The sequence below is a fragment of the Xiphophorus maculatus genome, chromosome 14, assembly GCF_002775205.1.
Source record: "Xiphophorus maculatus strain JP 163 A chromosome 14, X_maculatus-5.0-male, whole genome shotgun sequence".
NCBI classification, from domain to species: Eukaryota; Metazoa; Chordata; class Actinopteri; order Cyprinodontiformes; family Poeciliidae; genus Xiphophorus; species Xiphophorus maculatus.
Genome location: NC_036456.1, coordinates 13210105 through 13234772, shown reverse-complemented (window position 1 = coordinate 13234772; position 24668 = coordinate 13210105). Strand labels below are relative to the sequence as shown.

Sequence of the window (24668 nt, the reverse complement as noted above, 5' to 3'; positions counted from 1 at the left end):
ACAGCAACTTTCAAATCTAACAAAGTGACTTACGGTAAGAATGGGCTTAAAATTAGTTCAAATGAAACATAAACAAGAACAGAGTCGATAAGCCGGCAGATATCTAACATTATAGAAACTCAGACTAGTTAAAACGACTCTGGAGGATTTATCCCCTCTGGTTTCAGACCGCATGACCTCAACAGGGCTCTAAAAGTGAAGACTGATGTTTTAAAATTCATTTGAAAAGGTTTTAAAACTGGAAACAGCTTTAAAATATTTGATAAACCAACTACATCCAAAAGCACTTTGATCAACAGGGTCAAAGGTGGTGGAAGGTCCAGGAGAACCCAAAATATAACTAGAAATTTCAAGTAAAGCAGTTTTTGTGGAGTGACGTTTGTAAAAGCCAGGCTAAAATTTGTTAAACGGCTCCCATTTCTCAAAAAAAGAAAAAGAAAAGGAAACGAGCTGTTTAGTCACTACCTTTTCAAAACCCTTTGACATAAAAAGAATCTTGAGGAAGGGTCTGTAATTTAATCATTTTTGATTAATCATTTATCGATCTGGCAGCACAGATCGATAGCCGCTGCATGTAAACGTGAACGAATCCATGGTTCGGTGTTGGAGACCTAAATAGCAGATGTATTCAGGACGCCCTTGTGGAAAACCGAGAGCGGCGGAGATACCAGCGGCTTATAGCCCTGTGTGGCTTATTTATGTATGTTTCCAGTTTTTGTTTTTTTTAACTTTGTGGGTGCTGCTTATAGTGAGGTGTGCTCTATAGGTCTGAAAATACGATACTTTACATTTTTTCCTCTGATTTTCTTGCGCACATTATTCACATCCAGAGGTTGGACAGTGGATTAAAGTTTTGCATCTGTTGCTGCTCCGTCTGCTCAGTTCACAGATTCAGCGTTGGGGTTTTACCAGGGACCAAGCTGGAGGGCGGACCTGCCACTCTTCACCTGTGCAACAACCTTCTGGCCCTCGTCCGGGACTTTCCTCCCGTCATCATCGGCCACTGGAACCTGCCGGACCTGCGCAGATATGGACCGGTGCCGAATGGATTCGTGTTTGAAGGGGGAACAAGATGTGGATACTGTAAGTAGATTTAGTCATGACGCTCCAGCTTTCTGTCTGCAAATCGCTTCCATACAACTCGGCACTTAAAGAAGCCTTTGATGCTACAATCTTAATAATGCAAACATTCTCTCGTTATTTCACAGATGATGTGTCAAACATTTTTTTCCAAAGTTTCCTGTTGAAGTATTAGCTTCAAGTTGGGGATTTTTTCTGCTATTAGTCGTGTGAAGTACAATTCATCCAGCGTTGAGAAATGATTGAAGGAACACAACAAAGCATTTGCTCTGCTTTTTATGATTTGGTTATTAAAACCATGTGGATAAGGATATAAAATATAAAGTTTAATCAGATGTTTCTCACTCCTTGTCAAATCTGAGTTCTTTGAACTTTAATGTCAAGATGGAGGATTTTTGGCTTCGGACTCTCTTTTTCTTCTTCTTCTTCTTCTTGTCCATCTGGTCTCTCTCAGGCAGACTCATTAACCAAGACAGCCTTCAGATGGATTTTATTGTTAATTAGATTTTTTAAGAGTACTTCCACAGATTTCTCCCCAAGAAGACATTTTTAAATTGTTTGTTTTGTAGCTTTTAGTTTGAGAAATCTACGTTGATAACTTTTGTTTTCATGTCCCATTTTTTGTTGTTTATTTTTTCTCCACGGTTTGACCTTCAATTCAAAGTTCAGAAAGTATTTTATTTGTTAGTTAGATTTTATTTGTCATTTTTCATTGATTACCACAATATGATGTGCAGCTCTGTGTGTAGAAGTGCGAGCTCATTGCAGCGACTCCTCTATGTTTCTCTTAACTGACATTCAGAACAACTTAAGCCTCATTATTCCAAACATTGATTGTATTATTGTTTAATTATTTAGGTATTTTAAGTGAAGAACTAAAATTTTAAGATATTAGAGCTTTCGGCCTGCATACGGGGAGCATCAATGACCTTTTAGTCTGTGAAGAATCTTTGGGGAAAGTAAAAGAGTTCTCTCTCCAAACTTTTATTTTACAAACTACACATCTATTCAAAATCTTCTGACTAGGAAGATCTTTTTCCTTGTTGAGAAATCAATTTTAATATGCAAACCAATGCCTTGTTCTCCAAATATGGAGAAAAATGTTTCAAAATGATTCAAAATGCACGATTCAGGGTTTCCCCCAGTGTATTATAAGCCTGGCGGACCACCAGGTTAAGCATTGCTTATTTTTTAAAGTCTTTTTAAAATGTTTGCATTTTTAAGACTTTATAGTTGGTATTCAGGTATTAATATTCCAATCTTTCAATAACACATAATTATCAAGTGATATTTTCAAATTTCCTGTCAACTTTAAACATTTTTTAACTCAAGAAGATGACGGACCGCTGGATGAATGACTGCTGAGCGCCCAACCACTGGGCTTAGCAGGTTTTCTGGGGGAAACTTGATGATTACCTGTACTTTAAATCTCCCTAAAAGAGGCTGGAACAAACTCTAACTATGTTGTATGGTCAGGTTTGCCCTGCAGCATGATGCTTTAGAGGTGCCAGGTAAGGTATTGCACTGCAGTACTTCATCCGTGGTGCATATGAGGCTTCAGTGCCTCGGGCTCAACAAGCTCAGAGGATGAAGAAGGTGGCTTGAGATGAGAGAGTCTCGGCTCAGCTGGATGGATAAATCCAAACAATTCAAACACGAAGATGTTTGATTTTTGGCAAATTTAACTTCGTAGTTCTGCAAAGCAAAGAATTGACTTAAAGCAGTTAGGATTGGGAGTGAGGAAATATATGGCAACATTAGACATTTTCATTTATGAAGCAATCTAATGTAGGAGCATCATTTCCTACATTTAAAAAAAGTGAATATAATGAGAATGGTGAAACTTTCCAGCAACAGATCCACATACAGGACATCAAACCACCAGGCTTTTACTTTCACTTACAAAACAACAAGTACAACCTGGTAATGTAATCTCTGAGTACAGTTTATCCGCAGCAGCTCAGGGACGAGTGTAGCTGAAGCTTCTTCTTTTGGCAGCTCACTAAGCTGTTGTCTGTGTGTGTGTGTGTGTGTGTGTGTGTGTGTGTGTGTGTGTGTGTGTGTGTGTGTGTGTGTGTGTGTGTGTCCTCTCTCAGGGCTGCTCCTTTGTGGGAAACATGAGCCGCACTCCCAGAACCTCTTAAGGTTCTGCTCAGTGTTTTCTGCTAACAGTGGGTGTTTAGCTTGGTGCCGCAATGACAGATGGCTAATGAAAGCAGCAAAAGATTCAGGTTAATAATTTTTCACTTGCCCTCAAGTTTTGTATCAATGTACTATTAAATGCACATTTAGATCAGAGCAGTTTAATTTCCCAAATTACCGTAAGCTTCACTTTCATAAGTTAGATTTTATCTCCAATCTTAGACAACAATGTTCAGCATTTTTACTGCCGTAAGCTGATATATTTAATCTTAAAAGGTCAACACATTAATAAGTAATGAGAATAATCTTTGACTGCCTGGTTACTTTCCAAATAATGCAAGTGATTGATTTAAAATGGATGAAGTGAGAATTATTTTTATGAATAATTTATTATATTACATCTGGAAATATACCGCAGACTTTTTTCAGCTCTGTGAATTACATTTGCCTCAAACACGTCTTCAAGCTCACTTAATGTTTTTGCTCTAAATTAACTTTCCTAGGTCTCATCAGAATTATTTTATTATGTTCAAGACATTTATCTATGTAAGGAATTCACACAAGAACTCAAATGCAATTTTCCAGCAAAGCAGATGATAAACACAGCTTAAAAAAAACCCAACTCGGTGAACAGTGTGCTAGATTAACATCGGTAATTATCATCATTAATAATTAGCAATAAAAGTATACTCTGTGTATTCTGCAAGCTGCTGCCTGCATCTCTTTGGCACATTGTTTGCTTTGTGGTGCGAAACAAAATAGTAGAACTATTTTGTTTCGTTTCCACGTTATCTCTGGGACAATTTTCATAAATGGGCTGCACAGTGGCACAGTTGGTAGCACTGTTGCCTTGCAGCAAGAAGGTCCTGGGTTCGATTCCCGGCCGGGGTCTTTCTGCATGGAGTTTGCATGTTCTCCCTGTGCATGCGTGGGTTCTCTCCGGGTACTCCGGCTTCCTCCCACAGTCCAAAAACATGACTGTCAGGTTAATTGGTTTCTCTAAATTCTCCCTAGGTGTGAGTGTGTGTGTGCATGGTTGTTTGTCCTGTATGTCTCTGTGTTGCCCTGCGACAGACTGGCGACCTGTCCAGGGTGAACCCCGCCTCTCGCCCGGAACGTAGCTGGAGATAGGCACCGGCAGCCCTCCCGACCCCATTAGGGACAAAGGGTAAACAGAAAATGGATGGATGGATGGATGAATTTCCATAAATCATATCAGCCTGTGCATATTGCAGAAACGGGTGTATGGTCACATTTATGAAAATTTCCAGATTGATCAGTTTTGCTGTGAGAGTAGCTCCAAACCCACACCGGGTCTCAGATGATCAGAAGAAATGAAGTCATGTTGCAGAATCATTTCAATTAGGCCTAATGAGGTCTGAGGAGATGCTAGAGAAGATGCATAATATCATTTAAGAAATGAATAAATTATGAACATATATTGGACTGGATAGTTTAATTTGAACTAATATGGTTCTGAGAGCTTTTCGGACATCATCCAGCACCTCTAAAATGTGACTGTAGATAATAATAGTGCTGAGAAGAACTTGAATTCTCTAAAGCACATCTGTGACCTCAGCAGCATTGTTAGACGCTTTGAGGGACATATACTGGTTTAATCTTTTACCAGTTCACTAGCTTTGTTTGCTAAATGATAAATGGACCACACTGGAAGTGCTTTTAAACTCCCAGTTTCTTCAGCAGCTTCAGGTTTAGTCTCCTGTCCAAGAACACTTCAACCTGTAGCAGAGGGAATGCTGGGATCACACTCACTGCCTCACATTTTTTTACTAAGGACTCAGCAAAGCTCATGTTAAATTTTATATTTGTATAACAATCTTATCATTCTGAATTCAGAAGTAAAAATAAAATCACTATGAATCTCTTTAATCCTATTGTACATGAGAAGAGAATGATGCACATGCAAACTTACCAAGACATGGCTCTGCATTTAAACTGACCCACTGAGCAAGGAGAGCTTTAATCAAAACCAGGCAAGATGCCCAACTCTGAAGGACAGACAGAGTCCCTCCATATGCACAACAACCCTAAACATTCAGCCAGAACTACAAAAGAATGGCTTAGAAAGATATTCATAGATTGAAATGGAGAAATAAAAGCCTTCATCTTCGTAAATCCAATTGAGATTCTGTTACAGGATTTGTGAGGTTTACAAAAACGAGTGGGCAAAAAAAAAAAAAAAGCTGATGTTGACTTACACCAACAAGTGAACCTCAGCAGGCTGAACGCAAAGGCGCGGCACTCTTTTCAGATTTTTAAGAAAGAGCTAAGAACCATGTACTTTCCTGCTGTTAACAGAATCTCTTGGCTCTTGACTGCCTGTGAAGATCCAGGCAAGCTCACACCTCCTACCTCCTGAACCAGTTTAATCAGTTCTGCTGCTTTTTATAGAGATGGTGTTTTGTCACTTGTTGAAGCAGAAACCAGAAGGGTCCACTTGAGTTTTTATTTTGTTTGTTTTTACTCTGAATAACGCAAGCCAAATAAACTCTGCCACCTGTGCTTTGTGGTTATTTTGCACTCTAGCTTTTGGCAGTGCACCTGATGATTCTTTGTCTGCTAATAAAAGTTCGACTTGTGGGTGTACAGTCGCAGGTTTCAAATTTCATAAATAGCTAGTTCGCTGGAAGAGACATGTCTTGATTAGATAACATAACAGCGAGCAGCCTGCAGATTCTCAGTTTCAACCGGTGCAGACATTCGAGCAGACTTCACTGCTGACCTTTGACCTCGGCGGCATTGGAAATACGATTTACAAGGGTGGTCTTGAGGAATGGAGTGACCTTTTTTATTGTTTGTGTCTTGAAGTAAACCCGGCAGCTGTACAGTCAGAGATGTCGGAGACCTTTGACCTCACGATGGTTTTTGTTTTCTTTGAGGCTCCGAGCTGAAAGACGGACGTTTTAGTCTCAACCTGCTGCATTGGTCTGATGTTAAATTTAACAGTGACGTGCTGAGCGTAAGGATTGTCACCTCAGAGCTTTTAGTGACAAGTTAGCAGTGAAACTTATGTCAGCTTTGAGGTTTATTACTCCTCTTTAGATCATCTGTGTGTGTGAAATGGACTGATTAGCTGGAGTCACGGTGTACGATTTGCCTCTGGATTATTTGGAAAGTATAAACTATTGATTTAAAACATTTTTTTAAACATCTTCAACATTTAGTAGTGTCTCATAAAGGTCTTAGCTGAAATTTGGGAAGGATTTTAATAACTTTAAACCCTGATAAAGATGGCAATGGGTGTGTTTTTGTTTTTACCAAGACTATCTGATGCGAGAAATCCTCTTGTTGTTATAGAATAGTGTAGAGCAGGACCTAAAGCGCAAAGGAGGCAGGAGGCTAAAAAAATAAACTACTTACTTTAACAAAATCAGAAAAACTAAAAGCTCATGAAAATCAAAAGTCAGGAAGAATAACGAGGACCAGAGGACATGCAGGAGGAAACGATAGGATCTGAACTAACACCAAAATATATTTAACCTGGAGAAGTGATTACTGAACGAGAAGTCTGGTTAGAAACTGGGTGCAGCTGTGATGAAAGCAAGTAACTGCAGTAGATCTCAGGCAATGAAAGAAATATTTGACAGAATGCATGGGAACCTGGGAAACAATTACAGGAACGTGAACAAACCAGAGACTCAGCCCAACGTTAGACATGACCAAGATTCAAACAAAACTCAAGACCAGAGAACACAGAAGAAACAAATATAGTAAAGACAGTTTTTCACTAAAGATTGCCACTAAGAGCTGAAAATACATTTGAAAAACAAATGTTAAGAACAAGGAATCTTAAAACTGAAGAAATGACTGAAGTCCTGAAGATCGTGACACTTGCTATGTTTGACTTCACCTACTTTTATGTTATGGTGGACATTTGACCAACTGTGTGATCTTTACATTTTTGCCCATAAGTCTTACTGTTTTTAAAGCTCATGGAGATATTAGCATGGTTTATTAGCCAATTGATGTTATTAAAAAAAAAAACTTAGACTGATGACGTCCACTTCCTACAGGGGCTGGTGTTTTTCTTCTGGCAGCTGCAGAGGGCGAGCAGATCAGCTTTCTGTTCGACTGCATCGTCAGAGGCATCTGCCCCAGCAGAGGTCCGTTCGGACTGCGGCCCGTTTTGCCAGGCAAGTACTGCAAAACGTTTTCCCTCCTAAGCTCAAAAAGACATGAGAAAAAAAGCGGCAATAAATAACACAGGGAGCTTTTAGATTCCAGAACAAGAGTACAAAAAAAGAGGCAACTTAAGCAAAGCCTGATACTCGTCTGCTGCGTTTCATGCAAAGATCAATCCAAGCTGCCGTGTTGCTCACCTGGAGTGAAACAATTTATGCAAAATAAGTTGGTGGATTCAAGAATCCTTGACTAAGATGCCTTTTATCCAATTTGATAATCCTGTGAATCAGTCAGTAATTAAGACAACATCTGACTTAAGGTGTTTTGAAGGGAATAGAAATTCCTTGGTCCACCTGAAATGTAACACACGGACAAAGATTTTCTTCCAGCTTCTCTGCAGATACAAGGGGAACCAACACTGAACTAAGAACAAAAAGTCACTTCTGTTAATTGCCAACTTGAATAACAATTATTTTTGTTTTATCAGGAGTTGGAAACAGATAACCGAGACCTATGAGGTCAAACAAGATTTAAAAAGATATATTTCTGCTTTAATTAGTAGACAATGGTTTGCAACCACATTTGTTTTTTATTTAAAAACTTTGATATGTGAAATTGAGTCAGTCGGAAGTGTACATACTTTTATTATACACCTACTGAGTGCAGAACACTGATGACCTCTGTCCTGTAAGGACCTGTGCTATCTTCTATTTCCCACAGTGCTACCTGCAGAGGTTTGTGCATGTCCCAGTTTTCACTCATCTCGCCGACCAATCACAGGTTGAGCCAATTTTCCTATTATTAGAGTGCGAAGAGCAATAAATAGCAGGGAGGATGTTGGAGAGGGGCCTTAGGGGTCAAAGTCACAGTTCACACAAGCAGAGAAGCCAAAGCCTCCTAATCACTCTGAGCATGTGTGTAACCTCATCCTCAGGATTCCTCTGCTGCCTTGACTGATCAGTCAACCAGCGCTCAACTCTCCCTGCTGATGTTTTTGTCACTTTTTAAGGTTCTACCATCATAAATCTTCTCTGTGGTGAACAGTTAAGCTTCTTGTTTTCACTTTTGGTTCGCCGTATCGTCCTGCAGGTTGGCTGACAGTTTTGATTAACTGCTGTAATGACGCTGGGTTCGCTTGTCGCTCTGAGCTATTATGTTGCTCCGGCCCCTATATCATAAACTCTATTAGCTTTCTGATCTGCATTCTTAATTTTTTTAAGTTTGAAATATTAATTAGAGATGTAAAAGCAGGTTATCTTAAAGACAAATAGCAGTGACTTTTTTGGCATGTTTTGTAATTTGCACGTCATTCTGGATTCCTTTATTAAACTTTCATTCTATTTGTCGTACCTGTAGACACAGGAACATTTTCAAAGTTTGTTTAACATGAGCTTTGAAAGAAAATGTCAAATTTTTTAAACAGAGTAGCTCTTATTAAAAGTCTTTGCAAAAATACTTAATTTCATAGTCCAAAAACATGACTGTGATAAATTTACTTGGTCTTTCTAGAATTGCGCTTAGGTGTGAATGTGTGTCCTATTCTGGCCCATGGAAATGAGTGGAAAGGAAAAAACACAATGTTCTGAAAAGGTCTTTAAAAAGTCTTAAAACTGCAGCATCTATGTGTTCAGCCAGCTTTACTTATTTACTCTTAAATAAAATCCAGGGAAGCCTCCTAGCTAAATCACATATTTAGTTAAAACATCACACTTGTGTGTGTGTTTTTTCATCCCAAAATGGAGATCTTCCTCTCAAACCGTCCTGTGTTTTGGCAAAACAAAACTTATGTTTTCTTGTACAGTTGGAGCAAAGATGATTATTGCAGGTCACATTGCATTGTTTGGCACATTTATTTGTTGCTGTTTTGATGTTGATACATGGATCAATACGATCGTTGCTTAAATGAGAATCAACACTAACGAGCAGCGCTGCACGTCACAACTTTCCAAACCACAGACGCGGATTTATACATTGTATGAAAATTTCTCAAGCGCCTCATTCTAGGCTTTTAATGAAGCTCCCGCTCTAACATAGTAGGGGAAATGTTTAGTCTCTTTGTGCCTTTTTGTAAGATTAAGGAATTTCACGCGAAGTAAAACATTTTCTTTTTAGCGAAACACAATCTAACATTTACTAAAAACGTTGCTCAGGATTGGAAATATCAAACAGGAATCAGACCTTTGAATCAATTCAGCGCCAGAGTTGACCTTGGCTATTCGAGGTACATTAGATCCTTGCTCGGCTCCAAGAATCTTACCAGCAGCAGCAGTAGAAAGCATGCCAGAAGAGCCACGTGGCAGTGCTATAAATAAACCCTGTACTGGTGCACAAACATTGCAATGCTAGACCCCTTTTTCCAGGCCCAGCCAAAGCTTTGGGATTCTCACTGTTTAAGCATACATCACACCTTTCTCCTATATCTATCCTGAAGATTTGTTTTTTGTTCATAATTTTAAAGATTTTTTTTTCGTTTTTTTGCAGAACTAAATTCAGGCCAAACCAATTCAGAGGAGAAGCTGAACCTGGAAACTCAGGAGCTGGAGAAGCGACTGAGCATGCTGTCTAGTGAGAGCAGCACAGGTGGGATCCTCCAAGCCAGGGCTGTCAAAGTCCAGTCCTCCAGTGTCCTGCAACTTTTTGATGTGTCCCTTGTCCAACACAGTTGAATCAAATGGCTGAATTATCTATCTAGTTACTTCATTCAGCTGGACACTGGTGTTTGACGCTTGTGCTTTAGCCTGTCAAGAATGGAAACTTAAACCAAAATGCTGATCAAACGCTCACGTCTCCACTGTAAATATTACTTTTAGGACTGTCATCATTAACAAATGGAAATAATCTAAAAAGTTTTACATTTTATAAAGCAGATTCATCTGCATTACATATTTTGACCTAAAAACCTCTCTCCTGCGCATTCCTCTGTCTTGTGCTGCGGTCAGCAATGCAGAGTCACAAACACGAGTCAAAGGATGAGCGAGGAGAATCAGACTGTTGTACCCAGTGGCAAATTTCGCTTTAAAAAAAACCACAGTGACGGATGTTTGGACAAAACCAAAGGTAGTATGTACATGTTGCAACGATGAATTATCCTTCCACCAAACCTCAAGCAGTTTATAGTTAACATTTCTAAATTAATGTTTGAAGCAAAACGTGCTGAATATGAAAATCTGGAAAACAAAGTCTTCAGACATGTTTGGTTTGAGACAGTAGATAGTTTCTGTTAAAAAATGTTTTGAAAAGGCGCAATTTTACATTTCAAGCTTACAAACTTGAGCATAGTGATTAATCACAGAGCTAGGGTGATAAATCTGATTAATCAGATTTTTTAGTCCACTGACAGCACTAGTTATGCTTATGTTTAACCAATTGATGATATCATTGTGCTTTAATTTGCTTTATGAAATGTTAAACGTAATATATATATTTTTTTCTTGGCAGTCTCATCCACGTACTTCCCATGTGCTGGGGGAGACGACCGCAGCATATCTGGCTCCTCCGACACGTCCGACACCAGCCAGTCAGACTGCAGCATCAGCAGCAGGCTGGCCATTTGGACCGAACCCGCCTCAAACGCCACCGGAAGCGTCTGCCACGCTGGCGCTAAGGTGCCTCTGCAGACTGTAGAGAAGCTTTCAGCCGGCCAGGGAGGCGTGGGCCGACCTTCGGCCAAGCCGCCCCGGCAGCTTCAGGACATCGGCCGTCAGAGCTCTTCAGACAGCGGCATCGCCACCGGCAGCCAGTCGTCCTACTCCGGGAGCTTCTCCTCGTACACAGGCAGCCTGGACATCGCCCCAGGGGAGGACTTTGGCTCCGTGTTCAGTTTACCCCCACAGCTGGCTCTAGAGCTAAGCCCGTGCAGTTGTCCCACTGCTCCTGGACAGGAGTACCAGGTGCCAACATCGCTTCTTGGGTACCTCTATGACTCTCCCAGGAGAGTGTTGCATGAAGCGAGTGGGGGCGACAAAGACTGTGAGCCCTTTAAATCAACTGAAGACCACCCTGTTCCTTCAGACTGCCCAACAGAGTCTGATTTGGGGGGCGCAGGTGGAGCGACAACAGCTGAGGTTCAGTCAGAGGCGACGGATGGACAATCAGATCCTGCACACGCACAGGGCCCTTCAAGTGACGGCAGGAAAACAAAGGCGCTGCCCTCTAGTGGGTCCTCTCTTACCTGCAGCTCCCTCTCTGCCTCCAAAACTGTAGTGGCCATCTGCTCAGTGTGTGGTGGGTTTAAGGTAAGAGAAACTGATCGTTTCTCCTTTTGATTTGTCAGGCAGCCTCAGCTTGTGTGTTTGCTTTATCAGCAGCGAGCGTCTCATCTGCTCTGGGGATTTCTGTAACACTGACCTCTGTGGTTTCAAGCTGCGTTTTGGTGGCAGAACAACTAACAAACCCACGGCCCATCTGTCCGCCAGCGAGTCTCTCACTCTTTTCTTTCTACTTTTGTTGGTGCGTCTTTTACATTTGAAGCATTTAGGTGAAGGCTTTGCTTTTGATTAAAACTAAATGTAGTCTTCATTCTTCAGATTTGTCTGATTATGCCGTCACCACAGATGATGTATATTCCTGCTTCATAATTATTGTTTTGGGGCTGAAAATACAGTAATTCATCTCATTTATCAACTTCTTTGTTAGTACGTATTTTTTTCAGTGCTTGTATTTTAACAATTTGTTTTCAGGGTGGGTTAAAATCAAACCTCAGAAAATTATGAATGTGACATATTCCCTTAATTATATATGTAATGTATGTGGTTGTTTGCTGATTTTGTAAGTTTGCTCACTGCCTGATCAAAACAGACTCTAATTTTGATAGCGGGTTCCTTTTAAGATGCACCGGCTACTTGGTAAGGTACCGATGATTAGTTAGGATCCTTTCTTGGCTTCTGGACTCTCTTAAGTCTTTGTGGCACAGATTAAATGTGTTGACATTCCTTAGATGTCATGGTCCATATTGTCATGAAAACCTCATTGCTGCACTTGTTAGCTGAATATCCAACAAATTAAAATCTCCTATTTAGATAAAATCAAGATTCATAGAGCCAGAAAAATATCTTTTTCATATTGTCCAGTTTTGTTGAGTGTGAGTTATTTTTAGCCTCAGCTTCCTGTTGTTGGCTGACAAGGAGTGGCATCATATGTGGTCTGATGCTTTTACCTGATTTAAGGCTGGTAACCTTGGCAACCTTGATTGTAAAGGGTCGTTATTTGAGCTACACCTGCCTTTCTATCATCTCATACCGTTCTGTCCAATCTCCTATGACATCAGCAAGGCATTTTCATCCACATAGCGGCCAGATACCTGATTTTATTTTTCCTGTTTTGGACCATTTCATGCAAATCTCAGGGACTGGTGTGTCTCAAAATACTAGTGGAGCAGCAGTTTCTGAAATATTGAGACAAGCTCAGCAATTCAAAGTCACTTAAAATCTCTTTCATTGACAGATTAAAGCTCCGTTTCAGCTTTGTTTTACAGCGTCTAGATGCCTCGATTCATTGATCTGCTGCTGTGTGATTGATCGGTTTGCCATTTCTGCTAACAAGCAATTGAACAATTGAACCTAAAAAGGTGACTGTATAGAAATAATTAGATGACTGTACCCATCGAATGAGTAATTTTCAGCAATACATTGAAAATTAATGTTCTTACATGAAATATAAAGTGCTTCTCAAAGAAACTGGTGGGCTTTCTTAAACTCTCCAATCAGCTTCACTCTTTTGAAAAAAAATATTTTTAAATAGATTAAAATTTGAGCACTTGTCTTCATCAAGCTCTTCAAGGAGCTTGATGAGTGGTCCTGTTAAATTTAAACTTCTTTACCAAGCTTGGACAAAGAAGCATTTAAGCTGCTCACAGTTTCTTTTATACCAAATGCATTAATTGCTGGAAGTCATCTTAAGCCAACAGGAAAGCTGGAAAGATGGGAAACTGCAAACTTCAAAAACACAACACTGGCAGCTAATTTTTAATATTTTATATGTGCAACCTGATATAAACTAAATTCAGCCACTCTGATTGACTCTAAAGCCACTCAAACTATGAAGGAAACAGTCTAGATGCATTATAATGTCACATTTTCATTGTTTCATAGGGTAACCCCTGCATCCAAATGGGTTCTTCAGGAATACCAACCTTACCAGGTAAGAACAAATCCCTTTAAAGCTTTTTAAATAGTGCATGTGTTGTTTCTTGCATGAACAGAAGCATCAATGCATGCTGGGAAAACTCAGTAATCCATCAGCCGTGCACCATCATGCACACCACTGCAGTGAAGAATACTCTGGACACGTACCGGGCCTCCACTGGATGCATGACCGAGTCACCAAGAGGGCAGCCGGGTGAGGAGTCTCTGCCGCCAAAGAGAGGAGAGAGAAAAATATCCGACCTCTTATCTGATCTGCTCAGCTTCCTGAGTGCAGGCGGCCAGCCGCACACGGCGAACCTGTACGAGTCGATGAGCCCCGCTCCGGCAAATGAGCTCATTTTGGCACAGGCTGCGCCGCCGTGGGGCTCCCAGCAGGACAAAAGAGCTGTCGTTTATGAAAACTGTTTGAAGTGTCGAGGAGAGCTCTGCCAACCTCCGCTGCAGGTCGCGCCTGCTAAAATGCCCCGCAGGACAATTCATGGTTGTCGGAGCTTCCCGACTGGACTGTACCTGAAGAAAAGCCAAGGCAGTGACAGAACTGCTGATGAGGAGCTGCTTCACGAACTCCTCAGGGACGTTGATGAGCGGCGGCGGCCGGAAGATGTAAATGACTCGACAGGAAGTGAGGGTAAGAAAGACCCCCGGTGTCCTTTATGACTCTCCTCTGAAGTGAATCTTCTCTTCGTCCTTTTTTCACCTCTTCTTCTTCCTGCCAGCTTTTGTTTAATCAAATAAGGTTTTACTCTTTGCACCGGTTGATGTTTGTCTCTTTTGTCATTTTCAACTAAGCTCACCTGAACCTACACAATAAAGACTGAGGAATTAGACTATTTATATTGGCTGCATATTCTTCTAGTACATTTTTTTTCTTCATATTTTATGAATAACTACTCCTTTTAAGATGACATCTAATGAATAAGGTTGTTGACTTTGTAGAGTTTATGCAAGATTATGAAGTGCAATTCAACCAAAGATCTACACCAAAATATGCATCAATTATCCTCTTAAGTGCTTTAGTTAAAACATGTTGAGTTTATGTTGGTGCTGTGCAAATATGTTGGACCACCACTAAATGATACTCAGACTTTTTTGAAAAGGTGATTATGATTAATAGTTACTTAGATTTTCAGAAGACCTTTCAGTTTTTCCTTTGAACGTTAGATGCTTTTTCTTTTCATTTTCATCACAGTCCTTATATCTGACCACCACAGCATATCGCGCTGCGTGTGCTTATAAAATGATGGAAGTCAAATGAAAGGATGAGAAGAATCAGGTCTGAAAGACTGAACTGAGATTTGATCTATGAGTCTTTGGAAATCACCTTGTTGGTGCTAAAATATCCACCATTTGTGTCATCCATCAGTCCACTTTGGCTCAAATTTAAACACTTTCTTTAAAAAGTGTCTCCAAAAAATGGAGACACTTTTAATGTGTCTCCAAATTATCAAGGTGAAAGTAGAAATGTGCCTGTGAAAGAAAACAAGACTAAACCTACTTTAATAGCATGTGGGTGGAAATTACTTTTTTGTTCTTTACATTGTAAGATTCCTCTCTCCAGGTGTTTGACTTTCCATGTTTTGTGTGATTGTGTGTGATTGTTGGTTTACAAAACGGATTAAACAACGTATAAAGATTGTTTTTAGTATTATTGTGTATTGGACATGCAAAGTTCAGTCCTGTAAAAACTCCCTAGAACATCCTGTGTGTTTGCTAACATATTTGGACATATGGCTATTCAATAATAATAAACACTAACCAAAGACCTTTTAAAATGCATTTTAAGTGTAGTAAAAAACTGAATTGTATTCCCTCTTTGAATGGCTCTTGTGCTTGATTGGCGATTACGATTACAAATATGTGTCTCTTGTTTGTAATTAACGTATCTGAATAATTTGTTCTTAGAGAAAGGATAATTTACGTGCTGAATGTTGACTTTAATATAGAGCATATATTAAATATAGACTTTAATATAGAGCATGGCGTCACTTAGGCAAAGATATTCTTCTGTTCTACCAGAGAAAAAGCTTGACAGTAAAGAAGAACGACGCAGAGCTGATCCTGCTTATGAGGTCATGGAGAGTCGGATGCCGGAGAAACACCCAGAGGTACGTCGACACAACGCCGTGATCCGCTTCACACAATCAGCTTTTTACACACATGTAACTTTATTTAAACCAGAAAACTGGACGTCGTGTTAGTTCATAAGTCCTGAATCTCGGATTCAAGAAATAAAATAGAATTTTTCAGCATTTTTTGTTTTCAGTCTTGCTGATTTATAGTTTCTCATTTTATGTTTGGAATAAAATAAATCACTGGATTATTAGATTTTTTTTTTGTTGATATTTGGTTTAGGTGATGATTAGTTTCAGTAATTTCAACTAGTAACATACAATGCACGTTACCTACAGTGTGTGTTACTCTTTGATATTAACATTAATGTTCTCAGTTGAATTGATTTTCAGAGGTTCATCTAAATAAAACAAATATTTTTAGCATTTTTAAAATTTAGTTTGTATAAAACTTACATTAACAACCCAAATAACTCATGAATTGACAAATAAGGGCGTTAATTTTTCTTTTTTTCCGTTCTAAAAAAAATCCCATTTACTTCCCACCCTGAATGTAAGAGAGCCGGTTCTGACTGCAGCTGAAGGATTGCTGTGCTTTGGGGTGGAGGCCTTTAGCAGAGGAAGAACAATACATGTTCTCATGTCAGAGAAAGTCTTCAGTAACACCAGAAAAAGCCTTAGCTGCTTTTTTGAAAAAGCTTCTATAGGGGAATTTGAAAACTGGCTCAATAATAGCTGCAGAATTGCTACACTGACAACACTTCAACCGTCTTGGCTCAGCACTTCCCACAGAGCCGATTGCGTCAGACGCAGACAGGAGCATAATAGTTAACATACAGTGACCAACGCGGCCTCTTTTAGGGTTGTCAGAACAAATCATTTGCTAAATTATGTGTCAAAAAATACAATTTAAAGACTATCTTTTTACCAAAATTCATCCAGCTTCTGCAGAAGGTTTAAATCTGTGGTAAAATGGCAAATATGTTTAAGACGCTCGTTGTTCCGAGGTATTTTGCCTCCTCATATAAAAATATTGTGTACGCAGAAACAACCTGCGCAATATTTTACCCAGAACTCGGCACGTACAGAAATGAGTGTTGCACGAAAATGAGCGGTAATCCAGGCAAACTTTTGTTCTGGCGTGAAAATGCACAGCAGCAGCGCAAACTTTTTTTTAGTTGACAATAAACTACAAAGCAAACCCAATGTTTTATTCTTATTGTTATCAAGTTGACAAGCAAGTCATTTCTTATTGTGAAATTTAACTATGTCGACTGCAGCTGCACAGAATCACAGACATGGAAGCAGCAAAAAGGACTTAAAAAAAGTTTCTGTGGACTGTGATATTTTTTTTTTAAATGATTGCTCTAATAGAAATTTAATACTAGTTTTCAGATTATACAACTTGATATTTACCAAACACTGGTTTCAATATGAGGACTTTATTTAATGTAACCTTCGTAGATTAAAGTTTCAAGTAAACTTTTAATTTTCCCAGCAGTCTCTTAGAAATAAAAGTAAGACTTAAGATTTTAGAGTGGCCCAGGCAGCATCCCACTTGAGTTTGATGTCGTATCTATGGGAACAGACAAAGATTATCCCAAGCAGCTCATCATCAGATATTTTTTTTAAATATCACTGGAAATTGCACATCGAAAATCGCTATTCAGCAATTATAAGAAGGGTTTGATTGCTGTGATGGCGACAAATTTTATGACTTATGATTTCATGAGTTTCATGAAACATTGTGATAAAAAATGTGCTATGATTTAGCAGTGAGCTCAGATAGAAACTGTCCACTAAATATATTACATTTTATGTTCCAGCCTTGATTGTAATGGTGGCCACATGAAGTCTGGGGTCTTTGATAAATTTTCCCAGCAGCGTTGCTGTCGGGTGTCTGGGATTACACGCTCTGAGAGTAGCAGCGTCTTGGATAATAACACCTTAGACTTGGTTTCCACAAATGAGACAAGGTCTGACTTCTCAGTAAATCCTGCTCATCCACTCGGTCCATAAATCCTCCTGACATGTCCACTGAGTAGGGTAAAAAGTAGAAAATCACACTTACGTAATGAATTCATGCACTTGGTATGGCCACTCACTGCAAATTATGTTTAAGAGTTCTCACTTGTCTGTATTCCAGGCTGAAGAGAAGAGCAAATACGAGCTGATGGGCAGCTACAGCCAGCAGAGGTTCCTCCAAGAGGCTGAAGGTGAGTGAAAACCACTTTATTTGGTCACCATATCCAGGCAGGTTTTGACTTAATTTGCTTTCATCCAACCACCCTGTCAAACATTTACAATTTTAGTGAGTTTAACTTACTCAGGTTTCCTAAAATAACCGTACGCCACTTACTGATAGTGAAATAAATGGATGAGTCACCCACTTGAATCAAGATTGCTTTGACGCTTCACCTGTTGCTTGGTGTGCGAGAATCGAAATGAGTCTATTAAAATAACTCAGTCTGTAGAAGCAAACTAACAGATGGCATAATATCCCTGAGGAGGGAGGAACATCCACACTGTAATTCACTTTGTTCAGGCAAATGGACCAAGTGGACTGTGCCGTTGATGAACATTGTTTTTACAAATTGTTTTCCATGTATGGAGCGGAGCAACACGTCACACGCCAGCTGTCGGTGGAAATAGTTTTAATGAAAAAAAGGACGAACACAAACATAGCGGGTGTGGCTCGTTTAAACTCGTCAAAATTTGCACCTTAAAGTTTGTGTTGATTTATGTAAGCTTTGAAAGTATGGCTAGAAAATTGTTGCATATACCCAAAACCGTTATGTTTTGCAGAGGAAAAGTTTCCCATTTCAACATTTGGTCAAGTTGAGGGTCGTAAACAACTTTTAGTGTAAGAAATCACTTAGTGTTACCAACACAGAAACCTGTGCTGTTTTCTGTAAAAATGCACTGAGAATTTGTTTTGTGACAGGAATCGACTCATTTTCAACTTTCAGAGCGGAGACTGGCTCTGAAGTCTCCGGTCTTCAGAACACTTCCAAAGCAAGTGTTGGAAACACCAAATTTCTATTGTATTTCTCAACCCGTCTCTCCTGTGCATCACAACTATGATGCAGTTATCAGGACGGCAAGTTTCCCACCTTTTTCCTTCTGATGTAACCGTGGCCATCATGACCAAACACTTGAAATATAATGTAACCAGGGCACCGGACACATTTCTGTAAATACGATGTTTACATTTGGAATCTGCGTTGTGGCTTTTTAATCTTGATTTTTGAATAATACGTTCTATCTCTTAGAGTCACCTCTCAGTGACTACTATCACTATTTTGGCTTAGATAATATCTTGAGTTACATGTTTAGATGTCTTTTATGCCTTATGCCATAGTATAAGTTATCTTTTTTTATTTTCTCCTAAGACTCTGCAATAGGTGGAGGAGGGGAAGCTCACTTTGGAAATAATGCAACCAGACTTTGAATCTGTGACTTTATTTTTTTTTACTTTTCAACGTCCCACCAGAAAGCAGCTCATGTCTATTCTTAAAATATCTTGATGAATTATTTGAGCCAAATCGACGAGCTCAAACAGAAATGGACAAAAAACAAAGCGTGGTGTAAAAATGACAAAGGGAGTTGTTAAAATTAACTGAATGATTCATGGTTGGTGAAAATTAGAATCCTGGATTGTTATCCATCTTTTTCCAAATAAGGACGAAAAAAGGTTTGAAATATTCTGGCAACGAGGCGGCTTTCTTTCTTACATTTCTTACAGCATTAACATTTGTGATATTTTATTTATTTTTTGACAACAGTGACTCTTCATTGCAAAGATGCCAAGAACCTTTCAGTCAAAATCTCAATTTGTTTCCCTCCGGCTTTAACCACGGCCTCACGAATGTCTTGAAACGGATTTTTGTTCTTCCATGCTGTCCGTTTCATTGCTCTTAAAATAAATGTTGACTGATTTGTTTGTCTTGGCAACTTCTGGGCTTCTACCAAATTTTCAGCAGTTTAAATTTAAAACTGAGACAATAAAATATTGTCTTGCTTTGTACATCCACCAGGATATACGGTATACACATTTTTTTCGTAGTACTTTTTATCCAGTATGGAGTATAATATGTGTAAATTATACAACATGTTAGTTTTTCTTCCTTTATGTAGCTCAAAATAAACCAATCAAATCTCATTCCAGGATTTACTTGCTGCCAACTGCGCCACAGTGATATAGTTTGTATAGTTTATATCTCCCTTTTTACCAGCGTCTGGTTTTTGATTTCATTTTAATTAAAGTAAAAACTTTAAGAAAAAAGTCATTACCTTGGTCGATGCCTTTTCAAGGTTTAAAAACAGCTTAAATTTGAGTTGAAGTGCTTCAACCAGCCAAAACGGAAAGTTTCTGCTTTTGTTATAGTTTGGTGATATTTTGCTGGTTTTCATTTTAGATTAAAAGAAAACAAAAGCATAGTATTCATTTTGTCTTTGTGACTAACAGCCTTTCAAACTCAAGTGTGCTTCTGGGCTGAACATTTCTAGCACTTTCATTTGAACTCGGTGAACAAATTGTTTTAGAAGCAGTAATGTAACTTTCATCACCCGGTTTCTGTCTGGGCGAAAAACTGAAACAACATTTAAGTTGTTTTTCCTCTGGATTCTATCTGCATTTCACCTCAGACACCCTGACCTTGTCTTTATAGATGTTTACTTATGTTTGGAACAAGTTTTTGAGTAAGACAGAACAACAAACATGAGCTCCGATTGTTCTCCAAGAATCTTTATGCTAACCGTTTTTTCTTTTAGCTGCAGTCAAAATGTCCGTCTTTGGAAAAGTTTCAGCAGTTTTGTTGTAATTGAGGAGCCTGTGCAAACAGAAAGCTTATTACAAAGAGAGGAGGAAAAACTTTTTCAAAGCCCTCAGAAATCCTCACAGCTCCAGTTAATCTACTCGTGAAGCTGTGTTGACATCTTTATTCTAAATTTGTATAAATTTAATGAAAAAATGATTCGACAAGCTGGTGTTTAACTTTCTTCAAAGACCGCCACCCACATGGCAGGGACATCACAGAGTAAGAGAAAAACTTTAAAGTTGAAAGGAAAAGATGTGCGGATGAAAATTGGTAAATGTTTGTAACCCCTTGTAATCCGGTTTCTCTAAAAGTGTGGTGCAAACCTACCAAGACATGGCGGTCCACCTAAACTGAGAGGTGGACCGCTCAGTTGAGGTATGAGAAGAAGCAAAGAGCAACATGGCAACTCTGGGGGAGCTGCAGAGATTCACAACTCAGCTGGGAGAATGTGCTCACAAGGAAACTCATTTCATTAGGCCCTGGAATGGACACAGCAAATATGTAGAAGGACTTGTTTTAGTCAGATGTGAACAAAATCTAACTTTAATCTGCATGCAAAATATTTTTTATGGCTTAAAAGCTAAAGCTTTTATTCTTTGCTTTTATGCAGCAAGGACGGGAAACTGGACAAACTTTTCAGGTTTTTATTTGTGGTCACTGAAACCACAAATCATTTTCCTTCGATGTCATAAATACACACCTCTTGGTTTGGTTCTGTCACAGAAAATCTTTAAAAAAAAAAAAAAGTGGAGCATGTGGTTGTAAAATCGATAACTTTACAAAAGATGTGACATAGACATTGTTCTTCATCACCTACTGACCCAAATGCAAGTTATCTTGTGAATTTATTTTTAAAAACATAAAAATGCTCTAAGAATTTAGTAATGGTTTCATCAGTGATTTTCCTGTAGATGTTAATTTGAATAGTTGCTAAGCTAAAGTTAATACTGTTACTATGGCACATGGTTCGCACTTGGAGGTCACCGGGATTTAAAGCAGCAGAGTTTGTGTATATTTTAATGTAATTCAGAGTTTGCCATCTGCTGCTGTCGTGACGTATCCGAGGACCTCTTCTGTCGCTATCTGCATTTTATGTAACACCAGCGACTTCAGTTGCATAACAGCCTCTCGTATGTAAAGCCACCAGAAGTGCCACCGAACGAGTGCTGGGATGTGCAGCGGTGCTGCTGTGCTGACGTGAGGTGAGAGGACAGTTCTCAGTGGACATTTGGCCACTTTAAGCATCCCACACACTCACACACGCGGCCTAAGTCCAACGCGTACCTGCTCCGAGAAGCCACAGCAGCTGCCACGGTCTCTCACCGAACCCATCAGTCATGTTCGGGTACCTTCTCACGCACACACACGGCGGCAGCCTCCATGTCATCTTTCTCATTATCCTGCCTCAGCAGGCAGTTAATGGGCGAGGATGAGCAGGAGGTGCTCAGACCCGCTGGCACAGGTTTGCACCAGGAAGCAGAATTGCAAATTGGGATTTATTTATTTTTCGTCTGATTAAAGGTTAAACTTAAAAAAAAAAAAAAGAAAAAAAATAGCTATTCGTGAATAGAGAAGAAGGTTGGATCGTTGGATTCAGCTGTAAATTTGAAATACGTTTTGACCCGGTTATTGCGTTTTTAACTTTTGTGACTTATTGAAGTGAATAAAGTCATCACCTTAAATGTTAAACTGATGATTCTGGCACATTTTTACCCTGTTGAGTCTTAAATTTTTAGAGATTTTGAACCTTTGCAAGCTTAATAAAATATTGTCATATTCGGGATGCCCTAATTTCACCACCTGTGAGCTTTTAGAGTGCAGAGTTTATCAGAGTGTAGTGATGAGTTTTTCATTTGGTTCTTCTTAAAATGCATGTGGAAATGATAATTATTTGACTAGTTGCCTTCATTTAGCCAGGAATCAGTATTCAGACTAAACACATGGCAGGATCCTGATCAGATAACTCCACGCTCTTCCCAAATGGTGACCCATGAAAAAAAGTAGAGCTCAACTACGGTGCAGTCACATAATGAATGTAAAACAGTTTTTAATTATCTGGTCAAGTTGAACAGCAGCCTTCACACGTCACTACTGACTGCTGTACAACGGGCAAACGTGGTACATTGAACGGCTGGTGGGCCCTCTCTTAGAACTGCGCATTTTAACCATTCAAATACAATAATATGCATTAATGGCCACAGTGGAAACCATTTTAGCACAACCGCAGAGGCTAAAATGCATGCTTCCTCCTTATCTCCACTCGGAGGATAGAAAGAAAATTAATGCTGCTCCTAGATTGGCGGTTTGGCAAACGCCAGCCTTTAACGTGCCACCCATTACATCTTGGTATTTCAGTTTCTTAAGGTGCATTTTCGTTTTTAAAATTTTACATATGATCTACACAAAAACCCACAACAAAGCACAATCTCTGCAAATAATTTGGTGTCGAGCTCCACAAAAAAATCCACAAATAGGTGAATCTGCGACTACTGAACTGCAAACAGGCAGAGGTCCGCTGCTAGAAAAAAAAAATGACAGGAGATACTGAAACCAGGTCATTATTTTATTGTAAACATTTGACAAACTTACATAACATGACAAAAACAAGCTTACAAAATAACGCAAAGATGCTTTATTTTGGTATCTAAATAAGAAAATAATTCTTATTTTGTGCAGCTTTGGCTGCACAGCTTAATGTTACGGATTACACTCCTCACTCCTTCAGCTTTATTTAGACTTGTTTTACTTACCGTGCTGCATCTGATAGAGAGCAGTGTCACATTAAAGATGGGAGACCAACTGGAAGTCAAGCCTCTCCACGAGTTTTCCTTTTCTGTCTGCAGGGTTTTCACCGTTGAGCTCTAGCAGGCTGAACCTCCAACGATTCCCCTGAAGGCTCTGCAAAGTTTGTTATGAAAAAAGGCCCCCAGCCATAGTGCGGTGGGCAAACCCAATGTTCTAATGACGGCCATTATAAAACACCACACTTCTGTGAGGGCTGGCTTGCTGTCTGATCAATTAGGTTAGTCGCTGCCAAAGGCTGTACCCACCGAGATTCTGCTGGCGTCTAATGGCCTCTCACTGATCGTAAGTGTCCCCTGGGGTTGATGCTCCTGAGCTGTGGGTAATGGCCACTGCTTGCTGCCATTTAGGAAGAGTCCCTGAAATATAAGGATTCACCTTAGTCTGTCTTCTTCTTTCTCAACACAATCTGTGTTTTATCCACACGGAGCGTAAAGGTCAGGCGGGCCGAATCAACACACCTTTAAGTTGGTATCTGTAGAAATGCTAGATCTTTCTCCGGACAATCACAAGACGTGTGTGCTCTGTATTGAGAGTATTTTGTACAATTCAGGTGTTTCAAACACTTCCAGACTGCAGCTCCTAAGCCTGCAGATGCTGTCTACAACCAGCTGTGAAATAATGGCACCAAAACAGAATGAATCAACGCAGTCAGGATTTTTTCACAGACACCTGTTGCTGCATACCAAATTACATCCCAAGTGGATGCAACTTAGTTACAAAGTGGTAGAGCGTGGAAAATGACAGAGCAGTTTGATCAGCAACTTAGTTACAGACTTAACTTTGATCCAAAAGGTTTCCCTATGTTTCTCTCATTTGGATTGCCCCACATTAGAGACAGAAACGTTTTGTCTTTTTAAAGGTTGCTGTCGTATTTATGGATACATTTGTCGAGAAACACAATCACCGTGCAAAAATGTCCACTTTCACCAATCAAGCATAAAACTGCAACCACAAAAATGTGAAGTGACTAACACACATTCTCTCTCCATCATGGCCTCAGTTAGGAGGGGGGGACACAATGGTATGTTGTGTTGCTGCAGCAGATCCATTCAAAACAGTGGAAACTGGAAAGTTTAGTGATTTGGGTGAGTTTGACGCCTGCTATCTTGTGATGACTGGGTCAGACTGTTCCTAAAACTGCAGCCTTTGTGAGGTTTTCCTCGTCTGCAGCGGTAAAATTGGCTCAAGAAGGCGAACGGTGGTGAATCTTTGACCGGTTGAATCATGTATGTGCTGTGAGTGAGGTCAGGCAGCTGTGGTTCAATCTGCTGTCACTCAAGCTGCTGAAGAACGTCAAGCTGATTCAGAGTAAAAGGTTTCTGAAATACAAGTAATGATCACAACTTTACACTCCTTCATCGAGCCTGGCCTTTAGACGCCTTCCCACTTTAACCCATCCATTATTCACCCTAAATTATGCCGACGACAACTTGCTTTAGGCAACATGGCGATATAATTTCTGTTTG

The 24668-nt window shown here is 39.6% G+C and overlaps 1 protein-coding gene across 2 annotated transcripts in view; it reads left to right on the top strand.

Moving 5' to 3' along the window:
* The window catches only part of LOC102229345 (protein Dok-7), a 35588-nt gene that overhangs the window by 3821 nt on the left and 7099 nt on the right, over positions 1-24668 (top strand). Inside the window, exons 4-11 of one of the 2 annotated variants that reach the window (XM_023346834.1) lie at positions 883-1083; positions 7257-7376; positions 9847-9945; positions 10804-11600; positions 13455-13503; positions 13633-14136; positions 15525-15613; positions 17724-17793. In XM_023346834.1, the coding sequence (XP_023202602.1) occupies positions 883-1083; positions 7257-7376; positions 9847-9945; positions 10804-11600; positions 13455-13503; positions 13633-14136; positions 15525-15613; positions 17724-17793 (1929 nt within the window). The remainder of the gene's footprint in view (positions 1-882; positions 1084-7256; positions 7377-9846; positions 9946-10803; positions 11601-13454; positions 13504-13632; positions 14137-15524; positions 15614-17723; positions 17794-24668) is intronic. The other variant, XM_023346835.1, reaches the window with a different exon arrangement.